Genomic DNA, 13,930 nt, shown 5'->3' with positions numbered 1-13,930 from the left:
ATAATATACGTGATAATAAAAAAAGTGAGTTCTCGAATTAATCAAGATAGGGCGAATTTCTTGTGAGCCCACAAATAATAATATATGAAAAGTATAAGAGGCTGACCAATAATACAAAAAACAATCCAAAAAAATATATTTCCTATATTTTTGTGTTTTTTAAAATAATCACTATTTGTTAAATGCATTAATGGGATTTGTCCAGCAAAAAAAAAAAATATATATCCAGAAAATTTAATCTTTAATGGAATTGTAACTAAATACTCATGTAATAGTGCCGAAATAATAAAAATAATAATCATCGAAAGTTTTCTACTAACCCCATAATAAATTAAAGGTCTATTAACATGACGATAAACAAAATAATAAACTGGTAAATTCCATTTTCTCCAATATTCCCCAAAAGAACTAGCATTCCACCAATCTTTATAAAATAATCGGTCTCCAAATTTTGTAATTTCTGCTAATATATTACACCAATTATGAAATAAAACAAAAAATCCAAGTATCCATATATATATAGTTAGGATAGAAATTTTCAACATTCTGTCAATAATATGTATAGCTTTTATTGTTAAATTTGGTGATTTGAATTCTTTCATTTTAAAAGTCTGTTCAATAATAATAAATATATATTCGTTTGTTATTATATTTATTACTAACATTAATATAATAGCTTCTGCCATATTCTTAAATACAACCCTCCAATTAATTTTTTCTGTTCTCGGATATGTATATTGAAAACACATAGTAGGCATAAATATATATGTATAATAATTTTTAAACTTTAAACAATATGGATAGCTTTTAATATAATTTATATCAACTAATGAATCGTCTATTGCATTTAAATTTATTCCTTCAATATATAATTTTCTAGTATCATAACAAACATGATGAAATGAATATGTTTTGAAAAACCAAACTATTGATATTGTTAATAATATTGATGATAATATCGGTTCTGTTTCATAATACATTACCATTATATAAGGAAATATTAGCATAAACATACTGTTAATACATCTTAATAAAAAAATAGAAAAATTAACATATTTCCATTCATTTATTCTACATTGATCGTTTTCACTAAATTTGGCTTGTTCAGTATTGATTTTATCTAAACTATTAGAGCTGTTTGTTCCTATATCATTTTCTTCTAATTTGTTTACACAATCTTGATCATTTTTTTTTATTCTTTTATGTACATTATTGTTTTTTTCGTTATTTTTATTATTTCCATGATTGTTTATAGATTCTTCAATAATATTATCCAAAATTTTCCCATTTTTTGAAAATTCAGAATCAGAAAATTTATTATTACTTGTTTTTTCAATATTAAAATTGTCTTTTATAAATATTTTGGTGATTTTCTCACTTTTTGGAAATACATATTTACAAATCCAAAAAATGAAATACCTTTCTATGATCCAACTAAAAACAATACTAATATGCAAACAAATAAAACATATCAGTATAGGCAAATTTTTAATTATATAATAACGGCTAGGTATTGGAATACTATTGAAACCATATTTTTTAATATTTTCTAACAAAATTCGGAAATTTATTATAATTATTATTATTAAAAATAAATTGAAAAATCCTTTTAAATTTATGTCCAATAATTTATGTGACAATAAGCTTATTTGTTTTTTTTTATGCAAATTCTCAAACAAAGGTCTACCTATATATTTTTTTATTTTATCATTTTCATCGTTCATTTTCTACGCTACCTTTTGTCGTTATTATTTGTTTCTTCTCTTTATACTTTTTAGTTTTTTATTTATATTTATACAATTACAACTTCCCTTTTTCCAATCTAAACACATATAACCAATCACCACCTATATATTTAGCAAGCTTCGTAAAAAAAGAAAAAAAAAAAACAATAATAGGATAATAAATGTAGTAATAATATAATAACTGCCAAACATACAAATATCCTATCTCCAATATAATATTAAAAATATCAAAGGGAAACGTAAGAGGGGTTTCCGTCACTCATTTTATACGGTTATTTCGCTCGGTTCTTAAATTTTTTTTTTATTTTATTTACATGTGTGAATGAAAAATGTACTTGAAAAAAAAAAAAAAAAAAAAGAAGAGGAATAAAGAGAGGAAGAAATGGGAAGAATAAAAGAATAGATAAAAGTAGGAATCTAAAGATTCATTGTTATATATATGCCATAGCGGTTTGGGGAAAAAATAAAAATATATGAGAAGAATGAAAAATTAGGAGTATATTAAAAAAAAAGAAAAAATATATATATAATGTTTGGAATACCATGTAAACATATCATTGAAAGGAACAACACGAATATATATTATTTATTATATATATACTATGTATTTATTAATGTTCATAAATATGTTTTATTATATTACTTTTTTGTATTTATTTTAACAAAATGACAAATTTTATGCACAAAGTAAAAATAAAAAACAAATTTATTAATCAAATATATGTATATATGGAGAAGATACGCTAAAATGTATTTTGCGTGAAAAAAAAATATAGCATATCGTATAAAATGTATATTGAAAATTTACAATATATATTTTACATTTATATTCATGTTTATTTTATTATACAAATTGTATTTAAATGTGTTTTTTTTTTTTTTTTTTTTTTTTTCCTGAAATTTCCTTATCCATGCACAATATTCTTTTCTTTTCGAATATACTTCCTCAAAAATATTTGTGTCACTTTTTGACTTATCATTAATTATGTCATATATATATTTACATTTAAGTTACGATAAAGCATGTGTATATATTTTTTTTTTTAAATGTGTTCCTTAATGTATTTGGGAATACATTTTCTTTGAAATTAATTTTTAAATCCCTTGAATTTGCGTCCTCTATTTTTTCTCTCCATCAAATCTTGTTACAAATAGTAATTAAAATAAGCAATTTAAAAAAAAAAAAAAAAATTAAATAATAGGAAAACAAAATTGGTGAAATTTACACTACCTCCTAATTGGTCTAACATCATACATATTGATATATGTATTTGATAATTTCAGTTTAAAACATAAAGTTCAAATAATTAAGAATTAAATGTATAAAGAAATAATATAATGAATGTGTTGTAGAATTTTATTGAAATTTTAAACATATTTTTTGAATGTGGTCTATACCTACCAACTTTTGTTCATTTTGTTTTCATTCGAATCCTTCGCATAAAATTGGAAAAAAGAAAATTTATATGAACATACATGATGATAAGTAGAAGCTACATATTTTTCAATTTTTTCAATTTTTTCAATCTTTTCAATCTTTTCAATTTTTTTTTTTTTCAATTTTTTCAATTTTTTTTTTTTTCAATCTTTTCAATTTTTGTTACATAAATATTGACAATACAACCCAATTGATGCTATAATTTAATATGGAGAAATTGTTTCTATACTAAACAAAGAGGTGATGTAAGATTTGTATTTTTAGTATGCTTTTTAAAATTAATGTTAAAAGGGAATTGTCATAGAAAATTTATTGGCTTTCATCTAGATGTTAAATAAAACTACTAATAAATTTTAAAAAAATATATAAATATGTTATTCTTTATATGTATAGATAAAATAACACCTTTTTTTACAAGTTTGATGTTTCTTTTTTCCGAAAGAATAATTTTCCAAATGTAGAAAAGGAAAAAAACTTTTTATTTACAAAAATGAAGTTGATTTCGAACTATTTTTTTTTTTTTTTTTTTGCACTATATAACAACACGATAGTTTGATTTTTAAATATGGTTTATATCCATATATTGTGGTATACAAATTATGTAGTATATTTCGATAAATAATGTTTTCTATTAAAATTGGAGTATATATTTTTTGTATATATATTAAATTTTTTGATATCCCTTGATTTAGTATAATATATTTAAAAAATTATCACAGCCTCAGATCAGTACAATTCGCTTAAATTCGCTTACATTTTTCTTCCATTTTTCTCACATTTTTCCTCCATTTTTCTCACAATTTTCTTACATTTCCAATAAAAAAAATGAGCATAGTAGATAAAGAAGAAAATAATAATGGGCATTATAAATATGATGGCACTGAAAGAGAACGAAAAACAAATATGAATTTGTTAACATATTTATTTGAGAAAAATGTAGTTGCTCTAGATTCATTTATTACTACATATTTAATGACATATTTTAAGGACATAGAAATACATTTAAATGATAATAAAGTGAATGATACTTTTTTAAATAATTTAAAAGAACAAGTCGAAAATTTGCATGAGCAATTAAGAAACGAAGATGGTAATGCAATTCCTGAAAATGCAAATGATGAAATAATAAGTAAAGACATTTTATTATTTGACAAACAAAATGAACTAATAAAATGTATTTATAAAAATGTTGTAAATGTATATCTTGATATGTTTTTCTTACTATATACTAATGATGAAGTTGAATATAAATATAACATAATACAAATGAGGATAAATATTTGTGTTGAAAAACAAAAAATTTATATTAGCTCAGGAGAATGTTTATTAGTTAATAAAACATGGGATGGAAATGTTAAAAAAATTATGAATCCTGAAAAGGGCATAATAGAAAATATATCAGATATAAATAACACAAAAAATGATGAACTAAATAAAGGGGATAACAAATTGATGATTGTGTTTAAAGATGATTGTAATATAAATGAAGAAAATAAAAATAAAATACTTAATCATTTTATTAATAATATAAAATTACATTTATTTAGTGAAGAAAAAGAAGTTTTGATAGGAATTCAAAAAACTTACAACAAAATATATGATAAAAAGATGTCCATTTTATCTATAAATAATTCACTTAGTTATATAAGTAATTTTTTTTTTAAAATGCATGAACCTGATTTTTATAATTGTTCTATACACAAAAAAAATAATATATGTTATAAAAAATTATATGATAAATATAATGATATTATGATAAAATCAAAAATTATTAAATTAAATAAAGAAATGATAAAATATCTTTTAATAAATTCTATATTTATTCCAAGTTATGTACAAAAAAATACATTTAAAAATATAGAAGAAAATGTATACTCTTCTTTTTCTTCTTATTCTGATAATAATACATCATTAAGCTTAACTAGCCAAAATGAAGAAAGTTCATCCAACAAAAGTTATGACCATTATTTATTAACTGATGAAGAAGAAAAAAAAAATGACACTATATTACAAACTTCTGTAAATAATAAACGAGAAGATGATTTAAATAGTTTGCCAATCACTAATAAAGTTGATGTAAAAATAAGCGAAAATAATAAGATTAGTGAAAAAAAGAAAAAAAGAGGAAATGCATTATTTTATAATAAAAATTTCCGAAACATTTTAGACAAAATAAAAAATTCAATTGATGAATTAAATAACAGTGTATTTATTAGAGTTGATGGAAAAAATTTAAAAAAAGGAGCATTTGTAAATAATTCAAATTTAGAAATAAATACATTATATGATGCATTATTAATTCTAAAAAGTTGTACAAGTGTTTATAAAGAATTAAAAAAATGTGAAAATAACGAAAAAAATGAACATTATTTAATAATTTCAAAGTATGTTAATATAAATATTTGCTTCATGTTTGAAGTATATGTATATGAAAAAAAAATTATATCAATTTCTCAAAAATATTTAAATCATTATTTTGATTTTTTGAATGATATAAATATTATAATTGATATAATAAATAGTATAAAACAATTTTATGAAAATAAATTAAAAAATACATTTGAACATGAAAATTATAAATGTCTTTTATATATTCACACATTTAAAAAAACGAAAAAAAAAAAAATTATTTTAATCAATGCAAAAAGTTGGGCATATAAAAATAAGCATCCTATATTTACCAATTCGTTCTTAAAAAGTTATATTTATACAAACAATAAGGGTGTTATTGTTGATGATTATAATTATTTAAAACATGGAATTCACAAATATGCTATCCCGTTTATGGGCATTGACAAAAAAGAAGATAAATACACAGATGAAATAGAAAATGGTAAAAAAAGTCACGATAAAATAAATGGCGATTTGAATAAAGACGACATAATTTATAACAATCATGATTTATATTTTTATGATGGTATCTTATATTATTGTATTGTAAAAAATGATGCTATTTTGAAAAAAAATGAAAATACATTTCCTAAGGTATTTTGAAAAGGAAATAAAATATCTACAAATGCATATGCTTTAAGTCACCGATTTATACAAGTTTTATCTTTATTTTGTCAAAAATATTTTGAACAATTTAATTGTTTATTCATAATGATTATGTATTGTCATTTTTTATATATACATACTGTTATCACATATTTTTCTATTTTCCACATTTTCCACATTTTCCACATTTTCCACATTTTCCAGGATCTTAATTATATCAAGGATGGAGAAATCGACATAGATACTTTAATGGAAACAGTTAAAAAGGAAAATAATATTCAATAATTAATTTTTTTTTTTTTTAAGTAGGAAATAAATAAAACTACAATTGACAATAATGACTATTAGGATAATAAATTAAAAACAAAAAAAAAAAAAACAAACGGGCAATATATAAAACAAAAAAATAATATTTTTTTGAAACAAATAGTTACATATTTGTACATCGAATATGAACAATATATATACACGAAAGTTTACAACAAATTCAACTCATTTTATGAGGGAGGAATCTTGTTATTTCATTTTTCCTTCAATGTGTGATTTATTTTGTTTTTTACTTTTTACTTTTTAATCAATGTGAAAGTTTCCATTTTTGAATATTTGTTTTATAATTTTTTTAGTGCTTTAAAAATGAAAACTCGTTCCACATGGACATATTGACGTTATGTTCGGATTTGTAAAAATAAAATTTTCTGTTAAATCATCTTTATAATAATCAAGTATTGTATTTATAACATAAATGATGCAATTACTATCAATAACTAAAAGTATATTTTTTTTTTCAATATTATCATTGTCATAAATAATTTCATCATTTTCTTTAATATCATTTTTGTTAATAAAATTAAATGAATGGGTTAATCCATTGCATCCTTTAGCTATAAAATATAATTTTAAAACATAATTATTGTTTTTATTTTGTTTATTATTCGTTTCAATAATTTTTTTTATTTCATATTTAGCTTTTTCTGTTATTTTTATTATGTCTTTTTTTATATTTCTTTTTTTTAAAAGCTTTTCTAATTTTAGTTCATTATCGCTTTTATCTTCGTTACACAATTCGTTATTATTTTTCATTTCGTCAATTTTTTTTTTTTTTTTGTTATTTTCATCCGTTTTATTAGGTAACTCCTTATCATCTGTATAATCTTTTTCGCTATTTTGAAATTGTTTATTTTGTTCTATTCCGGCAGGAATAAATTCATTAAAATTGTTCAGAATATATTCTCTTATTTTTACATGTTCATTCTTAAGAGGCTTAACAATTTTATTTTTGTCTATTCCGACATCAAAGCTAAAATGTTTTTGATATTGTAGATTCTTTAAATTTCCATTAATATATATATTTTTTTTTTTATTTAGTAGCAAATGTGGATATTTGCCTGAATGTATATTTTCTCTATTTATGGAATAATATTGTTTTTCATTTTTATAAACATTACAATGTTTTATTTTTATATTATGATGTAAAAAATTTTTAACATTAAAATTATATAAGTGTGTTTTCCAAATGGCTTTATACATTTTTATAAAATTTCACCCAATTATTTTTTTCCATTCATTTTTCCACATATATATTTATATTCATTAGTCTTATTGTATTTTTCAGGGCATCCTGACAATTCCGTTTTGTAGTATCAGTTGTTTATTCAATTTTTTTTCAAACTTTTTGATCGATTATATGTTTGGTACTTTTACTTTCTGGGGCTATTATAATTTTAACTATTTTTTTTTTTTTTTTTTTAAATGGAATTTTGATGAAATCGATAGAACATGGTAATATACCTTGATGATGTATAACTTTTAAAAAATAAAAAAAGAGAAAGGAATGAAATGAAGAATATAAAGTTTTAAAACTGCATTTCCTTCCATAAATATGTTTATGTATATGTTTGTAATAATTTGCGCTGTTTATATAAAAAATGAAAAATGAAAAATTTATTTTACATAATATTTTACCTAATATATTTAATTTTCATTATATTTTTACAATTAAAACGGAAAAAAATTAAATAAATAAATGGCTTATTTTGATGTCTCTTTTTTTTTATTTTTTTATAATATATATTTTATGCATATACAATTTTCGAAGAAGCCGTGGCTTTCTCTATAAATGTTAATTCCTGAATTATAAAATTTGTGTATTGGAAAATAATAAATTGGTTAATACCCCCTATATATATATATGTATGTATATATATAATGGCATTTTTGTTGTTACGAATTTTTTACATTTTTTAATTTTATATATTGGTATTTTCCTCATTTTAAATATTTCACAAAATAGGAGATAATTATTTAAATAAAAAATTATATCACCTCTTCGAATATTATATTCATACACACATATGGATATACGAACATACGAACTGATGTTTTGAAGAAATGATGAATAATAACTTTTTACATTTAATTAGGCATAAAAAGGGAGAGGAGAATTTAAACTTTTGAAAAAGTGCGATTAAATATTTTAATTAAAGGGAAAACATCATGATTATGCTTTTTTTCATAAAAAAAAAAAAAAAAAAAAAAAATTATAATGTTATTCAAATATATAGTACAATCACCTACAAGATATTTGTTAATATTTGAAATATCATATGCTTTAATGTTTCTACGTCTTTATTTATTTTTTTTAATATTTTTCTCAAAAATTAAGTCAAAATTGTGTGAGAAATAAAAAAAAAATGGCTTTAACACAATACACTGTCTAATTTATTATTTTATTATACTTTGGTATATTTTTGCAATTTTTTTTATTAGTATCTTTTTATAATTATTTTAATTGATTATTTATTATTTTAATAATTTTTCTCATGTAAAACTTCGATAAAATAAAAAAAAATATTTATTGTCTTAACTCATTTTTGTTTCTTATTGTTCAAAAATTGTTCGAAATGTATGCACAGATAAGTTGAAATAAAAAAGGGGGGGTAAAAAAGTATCCATATATAGTACATATATATATATATTGTAAGAATAAGTATATAAATAACAAAAACCCGGATTCATGCATATATAGACAATAAGCCTATTACTTAAGATTATATATGTATCAATTCAAAACATATACCTAAATGAATATGCATTGAAAAAATTGCTTAAAATTCTCCCCAAATTTCCAATCTTTGTATTTACTAAAAAAGATAGATATAATACTTAAGGGAGAAATATGCATATATGTAGATATAGAAAATTACCTCATATTTATATGTGTCAATTTTAAAAACTATTTTGATAGCTTCGTTTTTCCTTTCAATATTATTATGAAATCAGGTGCAACTTGGCTACCTATAAATACAAAACATATGCATATTTCCAACACCTTGAAATAATTCTTAAATTGTCTTTTTTTTGATACAATCTTTTAAGGAAAAAAAAAAAAATATATATATATATATATATATATACCTCATTTGACGATCTACTAATTCGTTGTATTTTTTTATTATTTTTTTTTTATTTTTTATTATTTTTTTTTATTTTTTTTGAAAATGTATATCAATCAAGAAAATGACGAGAATGATGAAAATAACAAAATAAACCCCAATACGTATAAAAATATGCTACATAATAAAAAAAATAAATTAGGGCTAATTAATAATAATATGTTATTGCGAAAAAAAGATCCCAACTGCTTAGGAAATAATTATGAGTGTAAAAAAGGAATTGATAAAACAATAAATAATAATTTTAACAATGGAAAAGAATGTCTTCTTGAAAATGAGGAAGAAGAAGAGGAAGAGGAAGAGGAAGAAGAGGAAGAAGAGGAAGATGATGATGATGATGATGATTACGAAATAGACGAAAATGATGAGGAAGATGATGATGACATTTTTTGTGAAGAAGAATATGATGATGAAACTCAAGAAATAAATTTTAATTCTTATAATAATAATTATTATGAAACGAATAATGAAAAAGAAGATGGGGGTGATAATTTTTTAGAAAAAAATGTTGCATCAGATGCTGAAAAAGATGATATACTTTTTGAAAAATATGATAAATTAATAAAAAAATATAAAATAAAAAAAGAAACGAAAATAGATAACTTTGTTAAGGAAGATACAAAAAATGATGAAAGCTATAGTTGTTATAGTTTCAATAGTAAAGGAGAATATACACACACAAATAGATATAGTGGTGGAAAGGACAGATATTTAAAATCTAGACAGATTGGAATTGAAACACAAGAAGATGCCAATATTTTCGATGAAGAAGAAGAAGATGAGGTAGCAGAAGAAGAAGAAGAAGAAGGAGATAGCCACTTTTCAAATGGTGTGTTGGATCGAATTGAAGAAATTTATTACAAAGAAAGTAAATATAAAAAATTAGAAAGCGTAAATAATTCTAACAATAATATATGCATTAATGATTTAAATTTAAACATAATAAGTGATTATCTAAATGTGGATATATCTGTATTTAGTAAAAAAACTACTGTATTATTATTAGGAAATGCACAAAGTGGTAAGAGCTCTTTTATTAATTGGTTCACTGAATCTTATGTACAAAATACTAATAGAATCCCTAAAGGTAACCAAATGACATACATAGATGTAAAACGAAATTATAAATTCAATTTTAAAAATTTTAAAAATAATAATTATCAACTTGGGTTAGATAAATTCCATGAAAGTTATTACAATAATCGAAATTATGGAAATAACGAATATGGAGATAATTACTATGGGCATGAATTTGTGGGAGAAAATGATAAAAATGTTATTCTTTCAGGAGAAAATTGTTTTAACATATTTAAACCATTTAAAAAATTAAAAGAAAAATCTAAAAATTTAAAAAATTATATATATGGAAAATTATGCTATCAAAATAAAATAACCAAATATATGAACAGAGTCAATTCAGTATCATTTATAGATACTAGTGGAATCACAGATGCAGATGATCATGATTACGATGAATTGATATTAAATATGTCTAAATATGTAGATATAATATTTATTTTTATAGATTCAAATACATATTCTATAAGTAATAGATTATTAAAAATTATGAATTATCTTTTACTAAATCAAATTAGTAAAGTAACAATCTGTATAACAAGAATAGACACAATAGAAAAAATAAATTTATATAAAGTCGTATTTTATTTGACTCAACATTTTTTAAGAAATTTAAATATATTTAAACAACATGTTAATATGGTTAATTCTTATGATAGTGGTGAAGAATTCGAATATAACAGAAATTTTGATATTCTTCAAAATGAAAATATTAAAGAAAATAAAAAAAATGACAAAATTGAAAAAATAAATGAATTTTTTAATCGATCTATTAAATCATTTCAAAATTTATTTATTTTTCCAAAAATGTTAAAAAGAATTATAACCAATCAAAATATTAATGAAAAAAAAAAAAAAACAATTTTTAAAAATAACAAATATCCTATATCAGAAGACATAACAAATATGCAATATAATAATTATCACAAAATAAATAAGCATGATGAAGAATATGTTTATCAAGGAATGGTACATAGACCATATATACATGATACTATAGATAATAGATTCAATAATTTAAATTCAAAAGGATATTATGATGATTCAGATAAAGAAGGAATAGATGAAGAAAAAGAAGAAAGCATTTTTAAAAAAATTTTAACAAAAAGTTATAATTCATTTAGAGATAAAATAATGAATGTTAATAATGGAACTGAAAACGCAATTGATAATCAAGATGAAGAATATCATCTGAATAGAAAAAGAGGAATACGATATGATGATAATGATAATGATAATGAAAATTATAATGAATTTTCAATATATGGTAATAAATATTATGGAGAAAATAAAACAAAGAGAAAAAGAGATATTAAGTCTAATAGAGATATTGGTGAAAATAAAATGGAAAGAGAAGACAAAGTAAAAAATCATATTGATAAAATATTTGAAAACAAAATAAATTATGGAGATTGCTTAAAAAATATGAGCATTTTTATTTTAGTATTATTATATGAAGTTATTATAACTATTTATAGTTTAATACATTCTAGTATAAATACATATTTAAATAAAAAAGAAAGAAAAATAATAAATGTTGAAAAAATTTACAAACTTGATGAAGCAAATAAATTAAAGTACAATATTAATAATCTTAATGATTCATATAAAATTCTAGAATTTCTGACAATATATTTACCTGAAATACCTCATGATGTTCTTAAAAGAGAAAAATGGAAATATGAAAAACCTTCACTAATGTTTAATAAAACTGGAAAACATATGAATAGATACAGTTGCCATGGGAATTACAAACATAACAATCAATATGTTGATACTAATTTTGAAATAGAATTAAATGACAAAAATGGTTTTCCACGCTCGAAAAATAATGGAAAAAATAATGGAAAAAATGATGGAAAAAATAATGGAAAAAATAATGGAAAAAACGATGGAAAAAACGATGGAAATAGTAAAAATCTATATGAACATTCTGGTAAGCATTATCATGTAAGAAGAAGTATCCCGGAAGATTTTTCGCCCCATGATAAGCCTGGGAATTCTTATTTAAATAAAAATAGACATAATAAAAATAGCTATTATAAATTAAATGATTTATCTGTATTTGATTCAGAAGAAATAGATGAAGTAGGAAATAGACACATCAAACATAACCGAGATGAAAATAATGATTTTAAATATAGATGTGAAATAAAAAGAGAATCAAATAATAGTATAAATAAATATAATGAATATGAACATATTAACAGATTTTCTCAAGAAAACTATAATTATAATAATAGAAATAAAATAAGGAATGATGATATAAAAGAGTTAAATATGTTAAATGATTTATTATATAAAATAGATGAAGGAATAGATTTAAAAACAAATCAAAGTATTTATATGCTTAAAAGAGATTTAGAAAAAATTCAAAATACTTGTCTAAAAAAAATATTTGATAATAATGAAATAATTCAAAAAAATAAATCTTTACGTTTTCAAAATATAAAATTATACTTTTTTAAATATATGACAATTTTTTGTGGATTTATTATATCTTTACTTAGATATGATTTCTTAGTTTATTTTAATTTTCTTAAACCCAAATTATTACTTAGTATATTTTCAAAATATTTTATTTTTTTATCATCATATAATAAAAATTCATTTTTTGTGGCCTTAAATATATTACTTATTATCATTTATATTGTAATATATTTTAGATATAACAAAAGAAATTATTTTAAATCTTTAGATAAAAGTGACATGAATAAATTAAAAATTATTTTATTATTTACTCAAATTATATTTGATGAAATCAACCAATTACATCTCCGATTGATTGGAAAGGGAGGTCGGAACTCGCGAAGTTAGTAGCTAGCTAGCTACTTAAAAAGGGGCAGCAATAATTATAGGGTAAAAAAGGGGCGGATAAAAAGAGGCGGATAAATTATTTAGCTAATTTTAGTATAATCAGAATCATTGTGCAATATTACAAAAAAATCCAAACGGATTAAAAACAAAAGAAAGTTAATTCAAAAAGGGTTGCACAAACAAGTTTGCAAAATATTACAATTTAGTATTAAAAAAAAAGCGAAATGTGTGTGTATGCATTATGTAGATATATCAATCAAAACAGAATTTTCATATTAATAGACACGTACATATGTTATGAATTTTTTACAAGAAAAAAAACAAACGGAAAATTATAAAAGAAAAGAACAAAAAAAAAAAATGTCTTGTTCAAACAAGTAAAAAAATATAATTTTTGATTTTTT

General features: G+C 21.0%; 4 protein-coding genes across 4 annotated transcripts; 2 read left to right on the top strand and 2 right to left on the bottom strand.

Annotated features, from left to right (window-relative positions):
* Nucleotides 1–41: 41 nt before the first annotated feature.
* Nucleotides 42–1,724, bottom strand: PY17X_1219400 (uncharacterized protein; the record flags this gene model as incomplete). Its single annotated transcript, XM_723891.1, has 1 exon — nucleotides 42–1,724. One exon carries the CDS (start codon nucleotides 1,722–1,724, stop codon nucleotides 42–44), a length of 1,683 nt encoding a protein of 560 aa, XP_728984.1.
* A 2,284-nt stretch (nucleotides 1,725–4,008) lies between these two features.
* Nucleotides 4,009–6,465, top strand: PY17X_1219300 (regulator of initiation factor 2, putative; the record flags this gene model as incomplete). Its single annotated transcript, XM_723892.1, has 2 exons — nucleotides 4,009–6,168; nucleotides 6,385–6,465. The coding sequence occupies 2 exons, from the start codon at nucleotides 4,009–4,011 to the stop codon at nucleotides 6,463–6,465; spliced, it is 2,241 nt and encodes a 746-aa protein (XP_728985.1).
* A 342-nt stretch (nucleotides 6,466–6,807) lies between these two features.
* On the bottom strand, nucleotides 6,808–7,707 carry PY17X_1219200 (uncharacterized protein; the record flags this gene model as incomplete). The annotated part of the gene is made up of 1 exon (XM_723893.1): nucleotides 6,808–7,707. The coding sequence occupies one exon, from the start codon at nucleotides 7,705–7,707 to the stop codon at nucleotides 6,808–6,810; it is 900 nt and encodes a 299-aa protein (XP_728986.1).
* A 1,970-nt stretch (nucleotides 7,708–9,677) lies between these two features.
* On the top strand, nucleotides 9,678–13,526 carry PY17X_1219100 (conserved Plasmodium protein, unknown function; the record flags this gene model as incomplete). The annotated part of the gene is made up of 1 exon (XM_720849.2): nucleotides 9,678–13,526. The coding sequence occupies one exon, from the start codon at nucleotides 9,678–9,680 to the stop codon at nucleotides 13,524–13,526; it is 3,849 nt and encodes a 1,282-aa protein (XP_725942.2).
* Nucleotides 13,527–13,930: the final 404 nt, after the last annotated feature.

This window comes from Plasmodium yoelii (assembly GCF_900002385.2).
Source record: "Plasmodium yoelii strain 17X genome assembly, chromosome: 12".
Classification (NCBI taxonomy): Eukaryota; Apicomplexa; class Aconoidasida; order Haemosporida; family Plasmodiidae; genus Plasmodium; species Plasmodium yoelii.
This window is presented reverse-complemented; position numbering and strand designations above follow the sequence as displayed.